The sequence below is a fragment of the Gymnoscopelus braueri genome (assembly GCF_963280865.1).
Source record: "Gymnoscopelus braueri genome assembly, chromosome: 17".
NCBI classification, from domain to species: Eukaryota; Metazoa; Chordata; class Actinopteri; order Myctophiformes; family Myctophidae; genus Gymnoscopelus; species Gymnoscopelus braueri.
In genome coordinates this window covers 18,282,963-18,310,382 of record NC_137617.1, presented here as the reverse complement: position 1 = coordinate 18,310,382, position 27,420 = coordinate 18,282,963, and the positions used below count along the sequence as shown (strand labels likewise).

The window sequence follows — 27,420 nt, the reverse complement described above, 5'->3', positions numbered from 1 at the left end:
TTTTGCAAAACATATTTTCTGCTATTACTCCTACAGATTTTGTCCAAACATCACGCAAATCGCTACACATAATCTCTATAGTCATGTCATCAAGACGGACCTGTCCGATGTTTCATATTTCATCCTGATTGGCTAAATTTGACTTGGCCCGGTGGAGACCTGTGCTCCGAGGAGCACATTAGAAAAATATTTTCTAGTTCGTAACTGTTTCCCATGGAGGCATTATATTTCACAAAATCTTTAGTGTGGTTATTTAGGTGGACTTGTGTGCAATATATTTTTCTTGTTTAAGGGTCCTTTCTAGATTGATACATTGTCAGATTACGGTATGTCCTTTTAGTAAAGCTAATGAGGGGATTATTGATCCTCTGTTGCCATCCAGAGAATGTGTTGAAAACTGAACATCACTCTTTCACATTCTTCATGCTATATTTATCAAAAGAAGATCCAGTTTCTTCCTTAGCTATCACCTAGGCTCCGCTTGCATTCATTCATCTTTCACTGTCACCAACACTCTTCCTTCAAGACATGCTGTCAATTTGCCGTCCTTTCACAAGCCCAATAAGGGGAGAGGTGAAGGAGAGAGCTTATGAAGATATGATTAGATTGAAAAAGCCTTACATATAACATATGTACAGTAGAAGTTAAGCATGCAGTTATTGCAAAATGGCAATAAAAAGTATTGCAGACTATACAAAATAAAATAGTAATTGGTAGTTTCCCAGTACCATGTTCCAAAGTAGTTTGCACTCTATAATAGGCTGAAACCATAGCAGATTTTTCGGGCCCCGGGTGTATTGTAATCTAGACTGAAGGCTGAAGGTGAAAGAGTAATCCGGGCCATGACTTTGTAACACTCCTCTTAAGGAAGTAGCATGTGCATTTACATCATCACTTAGCTGCATGAATGACCATTTGGCTGTCTGTTGCTGCATCCTAGCCGCATGCCTAATTTATACGGTGTCACTTGCCAGCAAGAACAGCTCTTCGTGCTGACAGCGTATAAAGATCTGTTGGATGTTTGTAAGATCAAGCAAAAGGAGACTAACACATTAAAACAAAGTGATCTTTGTTGCAAGTCCACATTCATTGTCATTAATTTGTAGATGAACTCAGTTTAGCTGCTGGCTGCTAATACAGAAGCCCAGGAGGGATTTGACTTGTGAGCACAAGCCTGTCTAAATGCTTTGTCTTTTAAGATGAACAGGAGCATTTTTTTATGAATCCCAAAAATGTTAAGAGGGCAATTTGTCTCACAGTGTAATAATAGCATAATTATTACACCATTAGCAGAGTCAACTCTGCCTGCAACAGTATTGTTACACTGGCTTGACATGATCTGTGCATCTAATGAAAAATAAACTCTTCATCAAAATCAAAATGCAAAATCCCTCAAATCCATGTTGTGGGAAGGGAACTGTTGTCTAAATTTAAGTTGAATACATGCTCTGACTTTGGCCGATCTGCATCTCACAACGCGTCCCAATGCCATCCCATCCGCTTTATGAGTTTTGAAGATCTGCTAATTCGCAATTTTGGACAATTTCTTAACATTTTTGAAAAGGTTTGCAGCACATGCCCAAAATAGGGATGCCAGGTCTAACTTGGGGTTGTCAATATATCAAAAAAATAAACTTTGACATTACTATTTCTAACACAGAGTCCACCTTTGACCCTTATGACTATGAGGCTCATTTTTCTATTGGCTCCCATGTGGCTTGTACGTAGGATGGCCCTAAGTGGTTGGAATGGTGTGAACAACCAAGACCACCATGCTCAACCTACTGTACCACATGTACTTACTTACTTACGGTACTTGACATGATGGAGGCGAGCATGTCCTAAACCAGTGGTTCCCAAACTTTTTAGCTCAAGACCCAAAAAAGAAATAAGACGTTTGCCCGGGACCTAAACTAGTGAAAATAGCAGCTCACAACGTGTCGCTTTGTGAGCTTGTTGATCTGCTATTTGCACTGCTTCTTAAACCTTTTCTTTTTAATTTATTTGTAGAAATGATTACATTTTTTGATTTTATTTATTAGCTACTTTTGAAAAATGTTGGAATTGTTTTTAATTGATGAAAAGTTGTGACTTTTTCTGTTCAAACTTTTTTAAATCTTTTGAAACAATTATTTATTTATTTGAATGCAGGAAACGGAAAAGAAGGGGATATTTACTCGCGACCCATAAAATGTGTCTGCGACCCAAACATGGGTCCCGACCCACTGTTTGGGAAACAGTGTCCCGTTCACCTGTCTTATTTTCTCCCACCAAAGAGGTGGAAGCATGACTTACAAGGTCTGAGCTAAAGGTCCAGCATTCCAAAATAAAAATCTGCAAAGCTGCTGCGCCGCTATGTGCCCAGCTGCATAATGTCACCTGGTCTATTTATATCTCGAGAGTAATTCTGGATTCACAGACTCAGCTGCTACTTCTATTATTACTATTAGGTAATGCTGTAACAAGCACTCTGCTAATAATGACACTATAACTCCTTTATCTTTAGATGTTACTGGGTGCTGCTAATTACTGCATCGCTGTCGAAGACAAAGAGATTCTTCATTAGTGCTGTTGATTACTAGAGGTTTTGGAATAATGTCTTTGGTGTGTGCTTCAAGGTTGCTGCAAGGAAATCTAAAGCTTGTGGAAGGAAAAAGTTATACTTTTACGACATTGCCCCTGCATTCCCCGAGCATTGCACAACACAGTACTTTATAAGCTAGTGTTGTTCAATGTGTCTTCCTACTATATGCATTTCATAAACGTTAGAATCTGTTGGTTGTTTGGTAAAGCGGCCCAAGTAGTTTCTACTACAGATGAATCTGTTCATAGAGCATATTATTGAGGGCAATAACCTTCCATAATCACTTAAGGCTTGTATTCGTTATATGACGAATAGCAAATATAATCGATCTACAGGCTCACAAAGAGTTTTTGAGGTTTTTGAAAGTGTTAGAATTATTATTATTATTATATTTATAAAAGCTTTCACCTATATACAGTATAATGCCATGCCAAAAATAGGGACAACAGGTTGAAAGCTGTTAAGGGTTTCCCTAAAGAAAGGCGGCAGCATTCCGTGGCTCCACCAATGGGGAACAAAGGTCTGCCTTGGCACCCTGTCCCTCTTGGAGTGCTTGTGCCATGCAAGTCAGCAGGAACAGGACAGGCTGCACCTCCTCGGTACTTATCACTTTTGGGAACATGTGTAGGGTTCAAGAAACCTCGCAGGGGGGCTGGTACGTGCATGGAGGCCCCTCAGCCCGGGCACACGAGGGTGTGGCACATTATTGTGCCAATCTGAGATCAGCAGCGCAAGAGTGGGGGGTGTCAGGAGCAAAGGGAGACCTGGACTTCCTGGGTTACACTGGCGTAGTCTATAGCCACTCACGCAGGCTAGTGACACCTCACCCATAGACAGAGAGGGAAGACAGAGAAACTCTATCCTTCTGGGATATTGAGTTAAATGTCACTGCTGTACCCTGAGGGAGACACTGACAGGCCGACCCCTGTCACAGCCCCAAAACAAATCTCAGAGGTCAGGCAGGCTGTACAACAGCTGAGAGGCCCAAAGAACCCATGTGGGTGAAAGAGAGAGGTTGGTCAGAGTAGGGGGCACAGAAGAGGAAAATGTATATAAATGGTTAATTCAAAGCTAGAATTGAAATAGGTGTTAGTAATCTGTCTAAGCCAAATAAAGTACTTACTCTTCTAACTGTTTTATGCACATCATGAGATTCAGCACCTTTTTAACAAGGACATTTTGAAGGGGCACAGTCTGTGCCCCTTCAAAATGTCCACGTTAAAAGGTACAGTCTGCACAGATATCTTGCTATATGTATTTGCTACTCTATAAGTAGGGCACCATGGGCACTACTGGGCTTATGTGAGCTTACTCACTTGTAATCATACTCTGTAATGATTCTCATTCCATCTCAAGTGCCAACAGAATTCAAAGGGATCATATTTTCTGAGACGCTAAATCAAACCAAATATTTACTTGAATGCTAGTAAAATTTTGTATGTGCTGAATGCAGTTGCAAAATTGCTGATCACCTTTGGCTAAAACAAAAAATGCAATGGTGGAAAATGCTATTCTGTATTTCATGTTCTTTTGCATGCATATTTCCTATTTATACCTGTCAGATATTTAAAATAATTATTTCATGCCTTTTGTGATGTTGCCTTGTTCCGGCTGCAAATAATTCAGAGCTTTATACAAACACACACACACATTCACGTATAGTCGTTGGTTACCACTTATGGTTCCTAACCCTGTACGACTGACCATACAGTACGTTTAAGGAACTGAAATGCCTCTCACCAAGAGACCACAGGGTGAGGTCAGCAGGTCACCAGTTGTTGATTAGGTATTCAGGGGCCTGTGCTATAGAAAAACCTCCCTTTTAAGTAATGCACTGTGGAAGTGCCCTTGCTAATCTAAGTCCATTTAAAGACGTGACAGCACCTGTACTTGTATATCTAAATATAACATATAACTATGTATTAAAATTAAAAAAAACATTGATGAAGTTGCTGAGAAATATTATGGAGGATGTTCAACCCGATCCTTAAGGGAACGTTGTTCAGGCAATGTTGAGTAAAACTGGGTCAAACCTTGATTTGACTCTAACTGGGACATTCATTCCACATGAGGATCACAATGAACACTTGAGTCATAGTTCCATCCTCATATCATTGGTGGAATTCATGGACAGTGGATAATCTTATCAAGAAATTAGATTTTGTTTACCCATGTTCAGTAATGCCATCTGGCCAAATGGCCTTCTACCACCACTTGCGTTATGTTAGCGGTTGCCATTTGAAAATGGCCTTAAAGAGAAATTTAACTTGACACCTTTTAGTTACATGAGTCAAAAGAAAAAATGCATGATATTAATTTGTAATTGAATACATTTTAAAATAGCTAGTTAACTGGTTGACTGTTTTAAAGACTGTTAAAGTTAAGTTGGCAGTTTGTCAGATAACACTTACGTGCAATATAAATGCTTCATGTATGACCCCTCAATAGATCATGAACCCTAGAATATTACTTAGCTTGAGCTGCAGCCTCTTGCATTTCAGTACATCTCAGCAAAAGTTGCTGGCATGGATCTGATGGTATATTTGTAACATGATTTACTGTGGACTACATGATTGAATAGGCTCAATGTATATATTAGTCTTAAAACACACAGAGATCGATTATTTTAGGCTCCTCTGACCTTTCTCTTGACCTGAACATTCACAAGGGTGAAGATATGCATGTTTCTGCACCGTGCCTGGGGTTATTTGTGGCTATACTAGCTTAGCTCAGTACCTCAGTATTGAAAATGCAACATGTAATTAAAGCAATAATTACAGTCGCCATTAATTGATACATTCTTACACTCCCACAAAGCTACACTGCATATATCAAATGGCTGTGCCATTATTTGTGGCAATATTGACGCCTCCGTATCTACAATAATGTAATTTCTAGATTTTATATCATATTAAACCACATTATGTAGTAAATTAACAGAATAGATGCCACCAGTTGTCCTTCTGTTGGAAGGGGTGAGCAATGACCACAGGTGGTTTTTCAGGAACACCTGTTTATTCATTACGCAGAGCACCTTGAGTTCCTGTCCACAGAGGACGTCAGCCCCCCTGTGAGATAAGGGCTGCCTGTTTTACTGCTGTTAAAACAAACACTAAATCATTATCACAGTGCCGCTGAACTCAACTGTATAATCATTATTGACACCAGAGACCATGCTTTGACAATACAGCTGTGTGTGTTAGTTTGTTGTTGCACTTGCCAGTGAGATAAGAATACAACAAATGTTGCGTTACCGTCCATTGACAATCCAATGTCACAACTTTGTGACATTAAGATGTCACCAACAAATGATGGTCATTTTGGTCATTCTCATACTTATTCTAATGCTAAATTTTATACTGTGTAATCCAACAAACAACATAGTACAACTTAACTCAAAATAACACCAAAGCTAACTGCAATGTCATTATATGAAGGCTCAGAGTCAGAAGGCAGTAGTCCAATGGCAGTTCAGAGGCCAAGCTGAAATAGATCTTGGTTTAAGCCAAGCATCTAGAGTTTCTTATTGAGACGGCTCCAACGTCTTTCATAATCATTCTAAACTCTCAGAGGGTGACGTGTCCTTTCATTTAAAACCATTCTACGATAAGTGGAGTGAAAATGTCAGAGCCTTTTTGAATATCAAATACAATGGCAAAAACAATTCCTGGGACTATGAGACAGTGATTTTCACTATGTTTGCTGAAGCCAATTCAAACCAATGATTGACAAACATACCTATTCATTAATTAACGAGTGGACTAGACAATGCTCCATGCGTCTAAAGCATAAACTCACCAAGAGGCAATTATGATCACAAACTGGCAAAGGAGCTGAACTTTGCTCTTATTTAGCTCTACTTGATCACGTGTCTATCTCGTTCATCACAGTCTAAACAACTAAATCAATGTTCCGGATCCACCACAAGAGGCCATTGTACATCACTGGATGGCAGTCTGTGGTGTTGGATCATCTGTCGCACAGCTACTTGCGGCGTGCCATATCTCGCAACTGCCTTCCCTTCCTCAAAAAAAGAAAAGAAAAAAAGAAGAAATAAAATTTGATCCCTCTCTATCTGCAGCCGGGGTCTCTCCTCTGTGGTGAGATTGGATGACACGCCGGCTCCCCTCTTGGCATTCTTGTGCCCCCGCGGCCCCCCGCCAGCAGTCATTCCTCTGCTGTACAGTACACTCACTTCGTTCTTTTATTATTCTCTCATTTCTGTCATCAGCCTGTTCATAAAAGTGTGTCCTCCTTTGACTTCAAATACTTTCATTTAGTTTATTTCAATTAGGTTAGTTGGCGCTTATTTTTCTATGTATCGGTATTGCTTTGCTGAAACAAAGCTTCTGAAAAATACATAATGTATTATAGTGCTGTGCACTGCAGAGTGATGATGATGATACAAAAAAAGTTAGATTGTGGTAAAATGTTGCATGAAGCCTCCCCAAAACCCATTTGAGCCGTACGTCCTGCTTCTTGGCACTCGTGCATGTTGTGTGTCTGTGTACTACACTGGTTTCCCTGGCTGGGTCAGTGTAACCGCACCCCACTAAAGCTTGTACTAAATTAACCTTCTACCACCGTCTCCCTCCTTCATTCTCTCGCTCTTCCTGTCGGTTTCTCTCTCTCGCTCTGGCTCAGCCCCCTCTTCAGCAGCAACCAGTTGAGCCGTCACTCAATGACCCCCCCACTCCCCTTCCCCTTTGGACGATCTTCTGTCCTACTCTCTCACCTTCTCCTTTCTCCTTATTCCACTGACCATGCATGTTCCAAAAACAGATCTCATTTACATGTATGGTATACTCCCCCCCCCCCACACACACACGCACACACATACACACACACTCCAGTGCCCCGCACCCCACCCCACCCAGCTCTGCCACTAGTCCCCATCACCTCCTCCCCAGAAACAAGTCCCCCCCCCATCCCCCCCGTCCAAGACTGCCATCCTCACACCTCCCTTTTGCTCCACCTCGAGACCCACCCTCCCTGACAGCCCCCCCCCTCCCACCCCCCTGTCTCCCATGCTGGTATTTGGGGGGCGTGTGTCCGTGGGTTGTCCACCAATCATGTGCCCCTCTGGAGTATAAAACCCTGAAAATCCATGAGATAATTCGCTCTTTCTGTCAGTCAAGTCTCTCCAGTGTTTGGAGGGTGCCCCAAATTCTGGCAACGGTGGACCAAAGGTGAAAAGCTGCAGATAACCGCGAAGAAGTTAAAGAGCACGGATAGACGCGGTTAGAAGCCCGCTCCCTTTGTTTCTCCAATCATGGAGAACGCACACATGCACCCCGCGCCAGAATGCCTGACATACTTTTCGGTGAACCAAGAAACCGGCCTCTCCATTGACCAGTTCAAGAAGAACCTCGCCAAGTATGGACCCAACGGTAAGAGCATGGGCATCGGGGATGGGCATTAGGGATGGGCTGCGAGACATACTCAACGAAGGCTTACACAGAGATATAGTAACAAGCCCAAAATGTTTGCATTCTTGTATAGAGCTGGATGATGTTTGATGGGATGACTAATGTGTAACATTGCCTGACTCCAGCAGTCAATGACATACAGTAGGGTGTTTTCAGAGGAACTATAGCAGAGAGGGTTGAGGGTCTTGCATTGGCTGCTTTTAGAGGGGAGTTGCAACAGCTGGTAGAAATGTGGAGACATTGAGAAGCAGAGACTTTGCGGGCTTTGAAGAGCTATTTAAAGATAAGCAAAGAAGATGACTGGCGAGTGAGAGAGACAGGTGATGGCTCAAGAAGCTTCCTGGGTGATATATGGGGCGGGTGTTAACAGGAGAGGTGGATAATTTTAGGCCGGGTGAAAAGGGGGAGGTCCTTAGATATCTTCTGGCTAAAGTTTCTGCCATGTGAATGCTAATCAATAATGGTATGGGTAATTAGATACCAAAGGCTATTCACCCGTGCTGCTATAGAACCAAAGCTATTACTATTTTTTCTTTGCTTCTCTCAAACTGTGAGAGCTGTTTGTGTTCACTGTGCAGTTTATCCTCATCATCATGAACATACTCATGAAGCATATTACAATATCTTATTTTGTTGAAAAGATAAAGGTATCAGTCCTTTCATTGTTTAGTATCTTAAAAAGTGGCACGCTACTTCAGATGGATTTCTTCGTTCAGCTTTGTCAGGCAGAGCATCAAAGGCCTTGTAAATTGTAACTTACAATCACTAGGAGTTTAAGAAATACATTTCATTCGCTTTTTATACACGCTCCTTGTTATATAACTCCAAGACATTAAGAAATTGTAAAATATATACCATGCTTTACCATTGTACCATTGTGGTACATGGAGGACATTATACTCAATGGTGTCAGAAACATTTCAACAGACAAAATCTTGTGCTACCCAACTCAAATACAAATTGAAAATATTTGTTATTGATTTTTAATAACCGTCCCTTTTCTCTGTTTCTCTCTCTTTTTTCTTTCCTCTGTTCTCAACACCAGAGTTGCCCGCTGAGGAGGGTAAGTGTTTATCCACACACACTACTAAAAATCAAATAAAACATACACCCAATTATTTTTATTGGATCATTTCAATTTTAAGAAGTGAAGGCTATTGTCTCAGGGTACCACCTTTACAAATCCTTGATCAGCACAAGGGATGGGTCATCATCACTGCTCTAAATTGGCCTCTGTCCACAACCAATAAATCTACTTAGGGAGGTGATCAAAACAAGCATGCACTATTTTAATTGAGAAATGTCTGGCACTGTATTGTGCAATTGTGCAATGCCTTGCTCTAGTCTAGCACAATTCTATTTGTTATCGGACAACAGCTATTCAAATGTATTCTCTCCTTCAAGACTAATAAGTAAAAATTTACTCTTTTTCATTTGGGCATCATCGGAGACAAAGTTCAAACACCAAACAAATACCCAATATACTCTTCCTTTCAAATATTTGGTGTACACATTGGTATTTTGTCATTTATTTACTAAATGGCATCTTTATTTCCTTTCTCTTCTTCTCACCCAGGTAAGAGCGTATGGGAGCTGATCGTTGAGCAGTTTGAGGACTTGCTGGTCAGGATTCTGATGCTGGCTGCTTGCATCTCTTTTGTGAGTATTCAATTTTCTTTATATATTGTATTTTGTACATTTTATTACAGGTTATTGCTGTCACGGTATTTTGAGATACAAGTAACAGTTACAGTAGTAGTAGTGTAGTAGTCAGAAAGTGTAAGAAATCCCTTGCAATTCACCAGAGGTGTTCATCTCATGCAGTAACAGTCCCCTCGACAGGAACTTTGTCATTGTGGTGACATTTGCATTTCACAAATGTCAGTAAAGTTTTTTTCTCTTCTTCTCAGCTTTCACAAATGTCTTACTGCCAGCTATAACTATACCATACCATACCAGAACAAGCTCTTCAGAGTGAATAATCCCCTTTGACCCCTGAGTCTTATGTAGCATCCTGATACAGATTATATTGCAGTTCACATTTTTAGAACACACGTGTCCAGCTAACATGCAGGCATTGCTGTAGTTGATCATTGCCATCTTGTCACTTTGTAAGACAACTTCTTATCCCCTTCTAAAGTCCCCCCACCCCTCTGTATTTTTGACGGGTTGGCTTGGGTGGGGAGGGGTGTACATTTAGAGGGCTAGTAGGAGGTGTATTAATTCCTGCCCCTTACTTTCCACCCTGTTGGTCAGCTGTCATTATGGCCTTAGAAGGCGAATATATTGAGGGGCAAGTGAGAGATGAGGGTCAGGGAAGTATAGGGGGGCTGAGGGGTAAGGGTTTATTTTAAGAAAGACTCAAGCCAGGGAGAGAAACTGAATCCTTCGGGAAAGGTCAGGACTGAAGCAAGGAACGAGCGGCTTCCACAGAAAGTGGTAGATAAGATTGAAGTGGATAGGAGCAAGGAGTTATGGGACATGGAGATCAAATTAAAACAGATTATGTAATCATATTATGACATAGGGTAACGCTATAGGATCATTAATCAGAACTGCTGATGAGAGATCGACACTGGACAAGAGCATTTAAAAACAAGAGAACCATGCATAACTGTACAAACACAAATGCATGCATAAATACATACTGTACAACAACAAAAAATAATAATGTACTACCACTACTATTATTATTATTATTATTTTACAGCTAAGCTCAAACTAATCAAAATGTAATATTTTCAGCCCCTTCATTGTTTATTTAGTGTTAACAGGAAGCACTACTACCTTTTCATGCACTTCTCTTACCTGGCAAACTCAACAATCATAAAAAAAAAAAGAAATACACTCCAGATGAGATTATAATAACCCAGGGAGAACTCCCATGATGACACATTGTAAAAGCTGACACCATTTCAACAGCTGTGACAAATATCTTACATACAGAGACATGATTCATGCTGGACGCTGTGTTCCTTTTCAGCATTTTGTGGTGTCCAAGGTTGTAGGCTATTTTAGATGCCAAATGCTATAGGCGCTAACTGGCTATTTGCCTCTCTGTTCCCAGGTGCTGGCTTGGTTTGAGGAAGGTGAGGAGACAGTCACCGCCTTCGTGGAGCCCTTGGTCATTCTTCTCATCCTCATCGCCAATGCCGCTGTCGGTGTATGGCAGGTTAGTGAAAATGTTGAGCAACTCCTGTCTGCTGTGATGACAGACGTTGGGGGGGTTAGGGTTACCATTCATTCTTGGTGAGGTTTAGACATTTTGTTTGGAGATTTGCTCAACCTCCATTGAGCAAATCTGTTTTTCATAGAAATAGGAAGAAAACAATTGTCTAAATTTGATAGCTGTTTTTTTTTGTAATGGACCATTGTAAAGGGACCTTACAAAGTTTTTTGCTTGTCCTGGGATGAGGTCTTGTTTTGCCTGCAGGCTGTCAATGGCTATGTATGCAATGACCTGCTACATGCATCCTTCGAAGAACTTGGCACGGCCATCAGGCTTTAGTCAGCAAGGGAACATTCCCTTCCTCATCGAAAGATGATGTGCTCTGCAGTCCGTGCCAAATTGTTTCAGATTACAGCATCCTCTGTTGATAATTAGCCAAATTCAGTCACCCCTTCTTCACTGTCTTTACAATTTAATTGATAATAAATCTGTCTTTGGCAACTGTTATTCAAAATGTATTCACTGAATCACTGTACGTATCAGGTCATATTGGATCCTTCCAAGTTTTAGATGTGAACTCAGTATTTATACGAAGAATGTAAGTTCTGTCTGTTAAGAAATGTTTACATCTAGTGATCTAAATCAATGGTTCTCAAAGTAGGGTTCGGGGACCCACATGGGTCCTTGAAGAGGCTCCAGCTGGTCCCCAGCTAAATGTGTTAGCATCACAGTCAGTTTAACAACTTTAGCCCCATTTATACTTTGGCTATTCAACAAGCCAATCTACAAGCTCACACCGCATCACGATGCGGCGCGTTGTGAGCTTTTTACTATTAAAAAAAAAGAAAATCTAGAAGAATTATGAAAGATTTGGAATGATTATAATAATAATATCACTTTTACACAAATCTTCTCTTATGGGGTCCCTGGCTCAAAATCTTTTCAGATGGGGGTCCACGGCCTATTACTTATCACTTTGGGGATCCTTGACATGAAAATGTTTGAGAACCACTGATCTAAATACTGTATGGTTGCACTTTTCACAGGAGCGTAACGCTGAGGACGCCATTGAGGCTCTGAAGGAGTATGAGCCTGAGCTGGGCAAGGTTTACCGTGCTGACAGAAAGAGCGTGCAGATAATCAAGGCCAATCAAATTGTCCCTGGAGACATTGTGGAGGTGTCTGGTATGTTGCTTGTGTTTTCCCTTTAACGTCATCACCATGCATTAGGGAACCGTTTTAGAAACCCTATCAAAACCTCACTATTTGTGTAATTACAGCGTAATTATTTACATGGCCGGAGGGAGAGAAACTGGAGACCTTTTCTCTCCCTTTCGCAATGGGATATTCTTCTTGAGGTGTAATCCAACTCCACAATCTGTGCTGTCAAGGACAGGCAAATGATATCCCTATTAATAGCGAAAGATTCCTACGGGTCAAATGCTGTTTTGCTGTCGGTCGGAGTCTATATAGTGTCAGTGAAGTCTGAGGAAGAAACACAGACGCTTTAAAATATACACACAACTGATAAATTCCCTAGAAAATTGGGATGTGTGTTATTTGACAGGCGAGCTTCCTGTCTTTATAAGGCAACGAGAGGGCGGGAGGGACGGGGGAATGGGCGAGCACTGCTGTGAAAACATGCTGAGTGAAGGAAAACAAAATCATGGTTATAAATACTCCCACTGGCACCTGCCCCCCTCACACCCGCCCCCCCCTCAATCCCAATGTACACCTGTTGCTCATGGGCTATTCATTTCAGTGCAATCCCCCCTACTCCCTCTCGCTCTTTCTCTCTCTGCTCTCTCTCTGTGCCATATGGTTCATTCTGATTGGGTGCTGCTATATGCCATTTGAGATTGTTCTTAACTTTGGAATTTGAGGATCAAAGGAAGTTAGCTCATGCAGTCTTATAACACAGGGAAACCTTTGATAAACATTATTCTCATCTGGTATTTTGCAAATGATGTGGAATTTACAGTGGAGCTATTGCAACATTGATGACAAGGAGGCATAATAGATTTAGGTTAATGCAGCTAAATTCCTTCTCACTGCATTAACCCTCATAAATACATTGTGTGCTGTTTTTATGTGTCAAATGTGTTCAATATCATGGGATAACATAACTCTCGTAACTGACACGAACTAGGCTTGATTAAGAGCACCTCTCTGTGTCTGTCTGTGTCTACAGTTGGTGACAAAGTCCCCGCTGACATCAGACTTGTTTCCATCAAGTCCACCACCCTGCGTGTTGACCAGTCCATCCTTACTGGTAAGATTTACAAGTCTACTGTATTATAAGAAGGGAAGAAGGATTGAATGTGGATACTTTAGTGAGAGGCTGTCGGTGATAGAATTACATATTCCTTGCAGCAATGTTTGTGTAGTGCATAAGGTATACCTCACATTGTTTTTCTACATGCATGACTTTGTAGTTTCTATTCCCACCCTGTTTCTAATCAATTTGATGCTGTTACCCTCAGGTGAGTCTGTCACTGTGATCAAGCACACTGATGCAGTCCCCGACCCCAGGGCTGTCAACCAGGACAAGAAGAACATGCTTTTCTCTGTAAGTGTCTTGTGACTCCTATTTTATATTTTTATTATTTAATAGTAGTGGTTCTTCATAAAAAAATAATTCTCTTCCAATCTTCATTTCACTTTATTTCGACATTCTCTTTTTTTCATGTCCACGATTGTCTTTTCACCTTCCTGTTCATGTCTCCTCCTCAGGGTACCAACATCACCTCAGGCAAGGCCATTGGTGTGGCTGTGGCTACCGGTGTTTCCACTGAGATTGGTAAAATCCGTGACCAGATGTGCGCCACTGAGCAGGAGAAGACCCCTCTGCAGGCTAAGATGGACGAGTTCGGCGAGCAGCTGTCCAAGGTCATCACTCTTATCTGCATCGCTGTCTGGGCTATCAACATCGGCCACTTCAACGACCCCGTCCATGGAGGATCCTGGATCCGTGGTGCCGTCTACTACTTCAAGATCGCCGTTGCCCTGGCTGTGGCCGCCATCCCTGAGGGTGAGCAAAATACTTTCAACGAAACAATGAGATGATGGTTAGCATCAGAGGTGGACAGAACGTTTTCAGACAGTAACACGGCTGTGTCCTCGATTGTCTGTTGCTCTGCTTGTTCATTATCACACTCACAGTTTGCACCAATCTGTCACAGGTCTGCCCGCTGTCATCACCACCTGTCTGGCTCTGGGCACCCGCCGTATGGCCAAGAAGAACGCCATTGTCAGAAGCCTGCCCTCCGTGGAGACCCTGGGCTGCACCTCCGTCATCTGCTCCGACAAGACCGGCACCCTCACTACCAACCAGATGTGTGTGACCAAGGTGGGTGTCTTTAGATCAAAGGAAAATTATACCAAGAATGGAGATGGAGCGCAGCGCCCTGTCAGGGAAAAGGAGAAATTAAGTGGTGGTTGATGATACCAAGACAAGAAGACAAACTAAGACCATACAGTGACCAACAACAGGAAGTGAAATAAATAAAGTTGTATCTACCGTTGTCAATATGTAGCAAAAAGTCAAAACATACCGTACATCCATACTCTCCATACTTTTGATTAGTTTGTTCCTGTACTGATGTAATGATCCATACCTATCATACCCTGAAAGCTAACATATCTCTTTGATTCTTGCACACAGATGTTCATTATCAAGAGTGTTGATGGTGACCACTGTGACCTTGATGCCTTTGACATCTCTGGCTCCAAGTACACTCCTGAGGGCGAAGTGTAAGTCTGATCTCCATGACAAATGTATAGTAAAATCAATACTGAGACTTATATCTTCCAAGTCCAACACTGAGGTGCAGTTACACTTGACCTCTGTCTTTCAATTAATTCCTTTGTTGTTACATTCCCCACATTTCAGTACCCAGGGAGGTTCCAAGACCAACTGCAGCTCATACGACAGCCTTGTTGAGTTGGCTACCATCTGCGCCCTGTGCAATGACTCCTCTCTCGACTACAATACGGTAGAATTTATGTTTTGAACCTGGAATTTGAAGTAGGACACTGGTACTGTAGGCCTCTCCCTCAAGCCTTCAACCCTTTCTAATCATCACCTCTATTTCACCAGACCAAGAAGATCTATGAGAAGGTTGGTGAGGCTACTGAGACCGCCCTGAGCTGCCTGGTTGAGAAGATGAACGTGTTCAACTCCAACGTCAAGAACTTGGACAAGATTGAGAGGGCCAATGCCTGCTGTTCAGTGAGTGTCTTGTGCCCACTGCCACATAGTTGATAAAATCATCCTCATGTTCTTCATCACCAACCGTCTCAAAATCACTCCTCCCTTCACTCTGTTTTTAATATAACTCTTGTACCTCTTTCAACAGGTGATCAAGCAGCTGATGGTGAAGAAGTTCACCCTGGAGTTCTCCCGTGACAGGAAGTCCATGTCCGCTTACTGCCTTCCCTCTAAGGGTGATGGCGGTGCCAAGATGTTCGTGAAGGTCAGTTCCGTCTTTCCATCTCTTCCCATCAGAATACAATTGCTCATAATACCCGTGCTTTTGTGGTGATGAATATGTCATCATCCACTGTCAACGAACAACATGAAAACCGTTCATTTCTTCAACAGGGTGCCCCCGAGGGTGTGATTGATAGGTGCGCCTACGTCCGCGTTGGCACAACCCGCGTGCCCCTGACCGGTGCTGTTAAGGAAAAAATCCTGAGTGTGATCAAGGAGTGGGGTTGTGGCCGTGACACCCTGCGTTGTCTGGCCCTGGCCACCAGTGACACCCCCCCGAAGGTTGAGGATATGGTCCTTGAGGACGCCACTAAGTTTGCTGACTATGAGGTAAGAACCACACACATTCTGGCTTTGCTGTTGAACGTTGAAGGGCATAGTAGCTAAATATATAACTCGATAAGCCTGTACTTACCTCCTTTCCTCCCTTCTTCCCCCAGACTGACATGACCTTTGTTGGCTGCGTTGGTATGCTGGATCCCCCTCGTAAGGAGGTCACTCCAGCCATTGAGCTGTGCAGAGCCGCTGGAATCCGTGTCATCATGATCACTGGTTTGTATACTACTTCCTGTACCGCTTGCAATGACAGTTTATAGCCAGATGTTTATGCAGCTAGAGGTGCCTGGCTAATGTGTAATATCAAGCAGTTGTGTGACTCTTGTTTGGTTTGGCTGTACCCGCTAACCTGCAGACTCTTCCTACTCCAGGTGACAACAAGGGAACCGCCATCGCTATCTGCCGTCGTATTGGCATCTTCAAAGAGGATGAGGATGTTGAGGGTAAGGCCTACACCGGACGTGAGTTTGACGATCTGCCCGCCGACCAGCAGGGCCCAGCTGTGATGAGAGCTTGCTGCTTCGCCCGTGTGGAGCCAGCCCACAAGTCCAAGATTGTTGAGTTCCTGCAGAGTTACGATGAGATTACTGCCATGGTGAGGAGATCTCAGCAGAAACATGCATCTTCTCTAACATGATCTGCAGGTGTGTACCATTAGAGAAGTCCATGCTGACTGTGTGCCTCCTCTGTCCCTTAATCCAGACCGGTGATGGTGTGAACGATGCCCCCGCCCTGAAGAAGGCCGAGATTGGTATCGCTATGGGCTCTGGCACCGCCGTTGCCAAGTCTGCCTCTGAGATGGTCTTGGCTGACGACAACTTCTCTTCCATTGTGTCTGCCGTTGAGGAGGGCAGAGCTATCTACAACAACATGAAGCAGTTCATCCGCTACCTCATTTCCTCCAACGTTGGTGAGGTCGTCTGGTGAGTGGCCACTGATCTAGTCATCTGATTTTGTTGTGTCTTCTTCCTCTTCCTGTATGCTCCTTTCCCCTTTTCTTCGCAGTCTTTTTGTTCATGTTGGCTTTGTCCACTGTGCAATTGTTCCCACGTGTCCTTACCTTCCACCCTTCCTCCCACCCTCTCAGTATCTTCCTGACTGCTGCCCTGGGTCTGCCAGAGGCTCTGATCCCCGTCCAGCTGCTGTGGGTCAACCTGGTGACTGACGGTCTGCCCGCCACCGCCCTGGGCTTCAACCCCCCCGACCTGGACATCATGGGCAAGCCCCCACGTCACGCCAAGGAGCCCCTGATCTCCGGCTGGTTGTTCTTCAGATACATGGCTATTGGTGGTAAGTAGTCAACTTCTTCCGGTGTTTCATGTAGTAGAATGATATCAGAGTGCGAACATGATAAAGGACAGACTCACATATAGCAACTGTGACATCCTTTGACAGGATACGTCGGTGCTGCCACTGTTTGTGGTGCTGCCTATTGGTTCATGTATGATGTTGAGGGTCCCGGTGTCTCCTACTACCAGCTGGTACGTATCCCTCACAGACACACACTTGTGACTCTCTAAAAGCACACAGAAATTCAAGCACATAACGCGTGATGCCAGCACATGGTGACCAAGTCTCTCTTTCTCTCTGACTTTCGCTACAGTCCCACTTCATGCAGTGCCATGATGCCAATGAGGACTTTACTGGCGTTGACTGCGTGATCTTTGAGAATGAAGCTCCCATGACCATGGCCCTGTCTGTGCTGGTCACCATTGAGATGTGCAACGCTCTCAACAGGTACAGTACGGTTCATCTCTGAGTACACAATAAAATGAGTTCATTTAACTTTATGTTACTTTTACATCAACATATGCCGTTAAAAAACAAAGCAAAAAAACAAGCCAAGCAATTCAATTAGCAATTTTGAAATTCATGACTTAGGGGAAGATTCTTCTATTGGTGTAAAAGCCATCACGTTGCCTTTGATAGCAGTTTCAACCTCCATCTCTTCTCTCCAGCTTGTCTGAGAACCAGTCTCTGGTCCGCATGCCCCCATGGGTCAACTTCTGGCTGCTTGCTGCCATGACCCTCTCCTTCTCCCTTCACTTCATGATCATCTATGTGGATCCCCTGCCCGTAAGTCTGCACCAGGATTCATCACTCCCTACAGTCCACTTTAACCACTTAAGCGGAATTTGTGAAATATGTTGCTTATTATGACATGCCCAAAATAATAACATGGTTAAAGGGCTCTGGGGACATTCTTGTTTCATTCACAATCATAATGTTTTTTTTTTCCAAAGAAATTATCTTGATGATCAGAAAAACTAAAGAATCTCATTTGACTGATGGCTGATTCAGGGGGGAACCCTATGTAGTACATTTTGATAGACATACTGTAGACTACATATACACTGTCATAAATGTACTGTCTGAGAATGTTACTCAGATGTTACAGAGATCCATCAAACTCATTCCTTGTCTTGATACCCACATGATATGTTTGATATGCGATGATTCTTTTTTTTTTCTCGCAATTGAGACACATGTATTTATAGTTTTTTTTAAAGGGGGAATTTCTGTGGTTTTGACTAGCATTTCTATTGTGACATACTGTAATACTGACCACTCTTTCCCTTCCATTAGATGGTCTTCCATCTGACTCACTTGAACATTGATCAGTGGCTGGTCGTCCTGAAGCTTTCCATCCCCGTCATCCTTATTGATGAAGTCCTGAAGTTCTGCGCCCGTAACTACGTTGAGAGTACGTATCCTCACATTGATAATAGCTGTAAATACCTCAACTTGAAGAGACTAGGAACAGTCAGACACTAAATCAAAGGCATACTTTGTGTCATCCGATGATGGTTCCTGCTACCGTTGAGTTTCCACAGACAGCTTTTCAAGATTCTCTTTCTAAACTCTTTCATGTTAATCTAATTTCCCACATACGTTATTAATTGTTCATTAATAATTTAACTAAGTGTAATTGAAATTAATCTATCAATCAATCAATTAATTAATTATATGAATGTATTACTAATTCAATCAATATAATCCATTATCATCTTTTCTCATTGAAATAATTCTATCCATCTACCTCCCTATCTACTTTCATTGATGTCTATCTTTTTTCTCTATCTCTCTATCTCTTTTTTCTGTTCTCTCATTCTTTCCTCATGTAACTCTGAAACCCTCCATTCATCATTAACTCGTCATTAACTCACTTACCCCCTTTCTATTCCATTCCAGAATAAATAAACAATCAACTTTCCATCATTAGCCTGTAACTAAAGCAAGGTATTCTACAAGCTGGCCTTCCAGCAACATGTCTTGTTATATTTGTGTATGTTAGTGTATTTCTTTGTGTGTGCTTTTGGAGCGAGCGTGTCAGGGCTAAGCCTAATCTATAATTTGTCGTGCGACATAGTATAAATTACACTTCATACATTGTGTTGTCCAGTGTGGTAAAGCGTTTGTTGACAAAACTTGGTACTCAGTCCTCCACCTTTTGCCGAGCTGAATTACAAATTATTTTTTTTATACTTTATTCTTGTTTTTAAAAACAATAATAATCAAGCCAAAGGGCTGTTTTACACACTGTGCTGCATCCTCTGTGGGACTTTTTGTTTTTTTGTCATGCTCTGAGCTCCCCGTGTCTTGTCACGGTTTTCGTATCAGTGAAGGTACCTCAACCGTGTTGTTGTTTGTATTCTGCAGTAGGAGCGTGTAAACAGTGAGCAACGTCCTTTCTGGTACCGCTAGTATGAACATGTGTCATATCGCCTGTATCCCACAGCAACCTTGTATCTCCAATGATGCCCTTGTTTGAGGGGAAAACTAAATTCCTGAACATTTCATTATTTTTTGGGAGATCTGAGGTTTCTGCAGGAGACTGTCACCACGTTTATACTCATTAGATGCCTTGCTTGCACACTATGTAAGGATGGCAGTCGCTTTAATTGCATTGAATTTTATTACAGTCCAAAGTGCAGTTGGCTTAGAGGTTTTCAATGTCACATTGTAGGTATAGCCAGTTTACTTCAGCTGCACTTTTGACTGTATATTTCGGCAATATAGTTTGTAGATAGTTGTAGAAAGATTATATTAGTGTAGATAGTTTGTTCTACACTGACATAATCCTAGTTGTATGTACTTTTTTTATCAGTCAATAATTGGATGATTTAAAGAAAACAATATCACTTGAATGCAGTATTAATTATATTTTAGTGTATAGTAACAATTTTAAGAGTATCATTTCCCACTCTCATTGTGTCTTTTTGGTTTTGTATTTCCAGCTTCAAATGTTTAAATAGACATGTAGAAGAGTCGACAAAGGAGGAAGATCACAACCAATGAGGAGGGAGCTCTAGAGAGCCAACCCGAAGAAGAGAGGACAAAACACCGGAAAACCTTTAAAAAACAATACAAAATACATCCAAAAAATCTACATAAAAATAACCTCTATGTAAAGAAAGATGTATTGAAATGGAGGTACTTGTCCCTGCCAATTACATAGTAAAGTATTTAAGATTTTATTCTAAGAAATAAAGTATGTATTAAAAGTGATTTTTTGTTAAACTTGGATTTTCTCAGCTTGTCTGTTTGATTTTCCATCTCATTTACTCTTGTTCTTGTCTATGTTTCTCATGTCTTGTGAACACTGGCTGCCTTCACTGAGCACTGTATAGTGTGGGGGTGTAGGGTTGCAAAATGACTTCATATGGACAGAAAAAGGCACATGCTTCCCAGCTGCCAGTGCTCTCCATAAGCTCTGTCAGTCGACACTGTTGGAAGTCCCATGACATAAATGGGCATGCCCGCACACTCAGAACACTTTTGGTCTTATAGATATATCGTTTACGTGACAAGTTGCAATAAAGTGATTACAAATGAATATATTGTATTGTGTAGCACATTTTTGTTGAGCAATACAAGCAACATTGATTTTCTCCTGTATATTTACTACACTAGTTCGATAGATAGATAGATAGATAGATAGATACATAGATAGAAACATAGATAGAAACATAGATAGATACAGGTACATAGATAGATACATAGATATGCACAAATAAGGCACAGTGACTATTGTGTTGTATATTTGGGTTTGAATAGTGAGCTCAATACTGGAGTTCACTGTTGAATCTCTGATCTCTAAGACGATATCTGACAACTGCAAAGTGCTGTTCAGTACAAAACGGGTCCTTTGTTTGCAGCACTGCCTGCATCGATTTGGAAAACAGGAAGTCCACTTTAGATCTGGGTTCTGAATGGTATGTCTGTTCCCTTCATTTGCTTTGCATAATCTTCGTCAAACATCTTTGATTGTTCAGGGGTGAAGTGATTGGCCCAATCACCTACCTCACCTGAATATGAAGTGAGAAAAAGAATAATTAGAAAAAACAGAAGACTCAGTAGAATATTTTCTACATGAGTAGCCTAAATGTCTGAGAATAGTTAAGTAATAGTATTGTTTTCCTCCGTTCTCCTTAGCAAGCAGACCCAGTTGGTCTAGAAAGTAACTGCTAGGGGGCACCATTGGATTGTGTAAACTTTAGCATGTGCAAACCAGTAGACAGAATGTCGGGCATTCCATTACACAGCTTTAAAAATGATGAGTGATGATGGCTGATTTAAGCAGTATGGATGTGCATGTCCCTGACTTAAACAGCCACACCGTGCAAATTGATGCACACAGGATAAATCAGCCGTACCCATACATTTGATTCCCTTTTTCCTAAGGGCAAGCATTATACTGTTTTGGATTGCTTGTGGACAAGGTCGAGACCGACAGGATAATCAGAGATGAACTGACCTTTTCTCATGAAAGGAGAGATAGAGTGGTCAAACACAGGCTCTGCGACAAACGAGTAGTTTGCCATAGGGTTCTCTTTCATGACCTTGAACGATGTGAGTTCCACAATGCGGTTGATGACATCATCAGAGAGGGACATGTCAAGGTAGTGCATGATGCGTTCCACTTCACGTCGTGGGTTCTGGGGAGACAAAGGTTTTGAGTGTGAGTGTGTGGAACAGAGAGAGAGAGAGGTAGACAGAGAAAGACAATGTGGAACGTTCTTACCTCCTTCATGTCCTCATAGAAAAGATACAGGATGCTCTTCTTCTCTCTCTCCTCCCAGTAACCCTTCACATGGTCATACCAGGAGCCCCATGCCACTGTTGGAAACAGCAGTCAGTCCAGTCTTTATCATCGAACCTTAACATTAATCCCAGCAAATTGTTTCTCCCGGTTGTGTCTATTCATCATGCATTTAATACAGACATGCTGTTGATACGGACTGAATTTTCTTTGTACCAAAAAATAGTATACAAAAAGAATATTCTTCCTGAAATGTTCAAAAACACCAAGCTATATTGTGGCAAGAGTTATACAGTATAATTGAATAGCACTAGAAATCCAAGTTGTACATTTACAGTCAACAAGTACACAGTCACACCCGATGACAATACTACAAACTCTGGTCCATTTGGTTACATTTGTACTCTCTCAGAGTTAAATTAACACTGAGCATTGAGTTGTAGTATACAGACAAAACTCACCAGCATTAGGGCTGGTGCTTCGTGGTAACTTCCTAGCAATGTACCTTTAGCCTACATATAGTAATACTTATGCACCAATAACCTACAATATGCTTACATTCTCCTCGCATGAACTTGTGGATGTAGCCATCCCAGGGCCCTGGCTCTGGCTGTGTCTGATTCATACGGTCAAAGTGATAGTAGCTCACCATGTTGTCCTTAGCGTTGCGCGCCACATAGATCACCTTAGGGTGCCAGAGGAAGGAAGTGTCAGAGGAGGGATTCACAAGGATAATGATACAGGGATTGGGTGAAATTTGGGGCTGCAACTATAGAGGATTTTCTTAGCGATTATTCTATCAATTATTTTATACATATCAACAAATCGATTAACCACCTAAAAGATATTTTATATTTAGTCTCACAAAGGTGACTAAGCAATAATGACACATTTCTTAAACCCCAGGTCTTACCTTGCATTTGTTTTCCCAAAATCCAGTTGGCACCAGTTGGAATGGCAGATGAGTCTTGATGACTCTTGGTGGATCCATTTTCTTCAGAAGGTCAATACCTGAAACATGCAGTTTAGTCCAGTCAATCTACTTTACGTAAAAAGTGGTAGGAGAAATTGCAATAGAGAAACCTGAGAGAAACCTAAATTTATATTTATTTGAACGTGTTTGTCACCCACCCGAAAAAAATGCGCTTTAATGCTTTGCAAGCTTGTAGAGCTGCTATTTGTTGGTGTGCAACGCCCGTAGTGAAACCTATGGTCTGAATATTAAAGTTTTGGCCCATCAAATAGTGAAATGAAACCCCCTGGAACGCTCTCAAGGCTGGACCCCACTTGGGACCAAACTATGTGTTTGTTAATAGCCTGTTTGTCCAACTGTGCTCTAACTGCATGGCTAACTACGCTTTATAAGAATATTTCACAGTATGTTTCAGGGCAGAGATTGATAATTTGATTCAGTGCAGTCAGTGACTCCTATACAGTACAGTATGGAAGTGTTTCGAACCTTTGTTTCACAGAATTGCGAAACTAAATTTTAGCATCATATAGACCTATACATGTTCTGACAGGGTCACTGACAGACATAAATTGCTTTAGCATTATTGAGACCTAACCACATGTTCTATTTGCATTGACACAACCCTAGAATACTATTAGGACACTGGAGTTGGAGTACTAGATTGTGTGTGTGTGTGCATGTGCGTGTGCGTAATAGCCTCTTAATGATCTCCTGGGATGGTAACAGTACCTGCATCTCTACTGGTTTCTGAAATAGCCCCGGGGCATTCAAGAGACCTGGGACAGGTACATAAACAAGCAAGACATAGTCCCACCCCCCATTGAGCATACTTAGATTTCCACCTTAATAAGGCAGATTAAGTCTCTGTGTGCTCATGTCTCAAGAGATAGGGAGAGAAAGAGAGAGTGACAGACAGACAGACAGACAGACAGACAGACAGACAGACAGACAGACAGACAGACAGACAGAGGGATAGAGAAAGAGAGACAGAGACAGAGCTCTTCAGGCAGTCTGTCTATCTCACATTCTGCAGGGGTCGGCAAGTAAGTTTGGCATCAGGCAATGTTTTTCTAAGCCATTCGATGACAGGCCAGAACATAATCAATGGCTTGTGACATACGCTTAAATAATAAGAACTATATTGCTATAAAAGTTAATAAATAAAGATTTGTGTGGTATAACCGCATACTGATAGAACTGCATGTGTAATCAAGCTTGCTGATAGAAATGCTTGTGTAATCAATTTCTGCAGGCCACATCCTTGAATGTGGCACTTAGAGGACATTTCGTTGATTAAAAAGTGAAACAGAACATTGTACCTGGAAGCAGACTCCTTTTCGAACAGAGAACAAAAGCTCTTTCATGAACAGGGGAGTTTTCATTGTTGTATGTTTCTTGCGTGCATGTGAGACGGTTTTTCATTTCTTTAAAATGATTTTAAAATGGTGCATTTATATGGAGCCTTTTATCCAATGTGGTTTACAATGTATGTGCATTACACCCATTCACACTCCGATGGCAGAAGAAATCAAGCAAGGCACCAACCTGCTCGTCAGGAGTAGTTATAGGGGTTTAGTGTCTTGCTCAAGAACACTTTGACGCAAAGCCATGCAGGAGAAGCTGGGGACCAAACCGGGAACCTTCCAATTCCCAAGTGGCTGCTCTACCTCAGTCCTGAGTCAGTGCCACCCATGTCATGTCCGTGTCGGGAGGTGGATGATGAGAACAATTCAACACAAATACTAACTCTGTATGGTGCTGTATATAATCAAAAGATATGGGTGTTATGGCTGTAGTGGTGTGAGTATTTTCTTGTCTGTTCTCTCCTTTCCCCAGGTACTGCTCTGTTGTGTTTGTTCTTGTATCAAGGCATCCCAGTTTACTATTTCTTAATCTCTATTTAGATTGATGGTATATTTCAACTTTCAGAAATCAGAATATACGTGTTTGGCGGTTTAGGTATTGCTTTTTTCCCTGTTTCATTGTTGAGGGGCGTCCACACCAAGCACTATAACACAACACTAAACAAGCTGCCACGTTTCTACTCTTGGGGGCCAATATGCATACAGCTTACAGTAATAGTTTACCTGTGTTGCCCAAATTAACGTACAGCAAAATCTGTTAATACTTCTGAAAAGCTCAGAAGCAATACCAATAGTTCCACAGCAACCGGTATATTTGTAGGCAACAGCAGTCAAGCAATGTCTAATTCCCCGCACAATGCATGGGTGGTGATAATAGAAACAGGAGACGAAACTGCAGTTGTGAAGCTGGACCAGGTCCATGGTTGTGCACCTTCTATTTTGCCCACTTGCTTCTGAACATTGTTGATGATTTTGTCCAGGAAAGCTTAGAGTTGTGTTCTAAATATTGCAGTATTCTTAAATCAATGAGAATTAACTGAACCTGTCCCCCTAACACAGACGTTAGCCCCTGTAAAAATACTGCAGCATCCAGGCCAGCTGACAGACTGCAAAATAAACATGACATACTGTACCAGCCATATCAGTTATCCATTTATATACTGTGTTCATTCTCTATTCCTTCTTCACAAATATAACAATAAATACATAGTTTTAAAAACTATTCTAACTGAAATGGATGCCAGAGTCCAGTCCACAACACAATGATTATAGATACTGTGTGTGTGTGTGTGTGTGTGTGTGTGTGTGTGTGTGTGTGTGTGTGTGTGTGTGTGTGTGTGTGTGTGTGTGTGTGTGTGTGTGTGTGTGTGCGTGTGCGTGTGTATATATATACTCTCCAAATGCCCCAGACATTTTAGGAATCTAAAAATGGGAAATATAGAAGGGAATGCATACCTGAGGGGATGGGTGGAGGAGAGAAGATTTCCAGGAAGGGAATCCTGACAATTGTTGGAGCCCTTCTGCAAATCTCGGCATCTCCATTGTGCTGGAGCAGGTCTACTATCTCCTGGGTCCATGTGGTTCCTTGGCCACGATCAAAGACAGGTAAAAACACAGAATGTAATCAGCTGCATAATATTCATATTATTCTATTCTTCTGAGGCTCTAGTGTATGCCAGTCTACAGGTATAGAGAAAGCTACCTGCTTTGGGATAGGTGGCGATGAGGAGATCCGAGGGATGAGGTTGAAAAGCCCAGATGGAGTCCCAGTTGTTGGCAATGTGGTTCATAAGAGGTATACCCCTGATGGGGATAAGTGGGAAACGATAGATGGCATCCCGGGCCTTCTCAATGGCATCGGAAAAGGATATCTCCTCCTCCTCTGACATGACGACAGATGACAACAAAGTTGTCAGGGCAGGCACGGAAAGTTGTCAGCGGCAACTGACTGCCGCTATAGACCACACAGCTAGACCTTGAGATGGTTGGGGGTAGATGCAATTGAGTACAACAGGATTCTTTCGAGGCACATTCCCAGATGCTCTTGTCTCGGCTGATTCTGTTTTGGTCCTGTGTCAAATATGCACAGCCGGTCGCTCGCTTAAGCCGTGAATTTGAACCTCCTGCAAAAATGTTTCTGCTTGATTTCATTCCAAAGTACACCGGATAGGTTTACACTCCCTGTGTAATCATCCACTTTATATTATGTTCCCACAGGTGGCCTTTGTCAAACAGCAGCAAGTCTTTTAGTTTTGTCTTTGTGTGAACTCTTCTTGGTTCTTCCTGGTCCTCAGCATTTCATTTTCTTTTCCCTTTCCAAATTTAACATCCCCTTTTCTAGGAAAAGGGTTTCTCTCTAATTTCTTCCAAAACCCCTCCCTCTTGAAGACTGATTTGAAGCTTAAGTGCTTCAGTCACTCTAAAACAGGTCTCCTCTTTCTCACTTCTATCGTCACTGTCTGTGTCTGAATGGTTCACATGACCGTCTACACTGGCAGTTCCACTGCTATAGTAAAGTGCCCTTATGTAACTAGCCCAGTTACGTCTGAACTTCACTCTTGCTCCCAACAATAATATACTGTATATTATTCCTGAATCTGAAATTCTAGGAAAGGACAAGGGAGGGTCTTAAATCACTGCATTCCACACGAACCGAACCAACCACCATGGCAATGACATTTTTAGGGAGGAGCATGCTACTCTCATACACACAGAGTCCATGAGTTAGGTTGAGCATTAACTTTGACAGGTTTAACCAGATGAACAGGGAAGCAATTAATGAATATAAAGGAAATTGCTCTTTGCCACAATAAAAGGTTGAATTCTTGCCATTATGTCAGTTTCCTAGTGTTATGTCAGTTTCCAAGTGGTGTGGTGTGACTACTCATTTTCTTACAGAATACTGAGAGACAGAACAGTAGACCCCCTCCCGCACTATCTAACCTTTGGACCCTTGGTTAAAGTGATCTAGTCATGAGCCAGTCACTGCCCTTTTCCTGAAAAGGTCTCCTCTCTGGATACAACTTGCAG

At 42.0% G+C, this 27,420-nt stretch overlaps 2 protein-coding genes across 2 annotated transcripts; one reads left to right on the top strand and one right to left on the bottom strand.

Moving 5' to 3' along the window:
- The first annotated feature begins 7,701 nt into the window (after positions 1-7,701).
- On the top strand, positions 7,702-20,535 carry LOC308105388 (sarcoplasmic/endoplasmic reticulum calcium ATPase 1-like). Its single transcript, XM_080456075.1, has 23 exons — positions 7,702-7,974; positions 9,059-9,076; positions 9,590-9,672; positions 11,081-11,185; positions 12,229-12,367; positions 13,374-13,454; positions 13,666-13,751; positions 13,916-14,213; positions 14,365-14,531; positions 14,847-14,935; positions 15,075-15,177; positions 15,282-15,413; positions 15,541-15,657; positions 15,786-16,004; positions 16,115-16,226; positions 16,382-16,605; positions 16,713-16,933; positions 17,098-17,300; positions 17,406-17,491; positions 17,614-17,747; positions 17,969-18,086; positions 18,597-18,714; positions 20,249-20,535. Exons 1-23 carry the CDS (start codon positions 7,857-7,859, stop codon positions 20,260-20,262), a joined length of 2,985 nt encoding a protein of 994 aa, XP_080312201.1. The 5' UTR covers positions 7,702-7,856; the 3' UTR covers positions 20,263-20,535.
- Positions 20,536-20,830: 295 nt separating this feature from the next.
- On the bottom strand, positions 20,831-26,826 carry sult1st6 (sulfotransferase family 1, cytosolic sulfotransferase 6). The gene is given in 8 exon segments (XM_080456076.1): positions 20,831-21,214; positions 21,216-21,319; positions 21,769-21,949; positions 22,036-22,130; positions 22,612-22,738; positions 22,967-23,064; positions 25,846-25,974; positions 26,093-26,826. Coding segments are annotated over 8 exon segments (1,062 nt in total). The 5' UTR covers positions 26,280-26,826; the 3' UTR covers positions 20,831-21,073.
- Between the last annotated feature and the right edge of the window lie 594 nt (positions 26,827-27,420).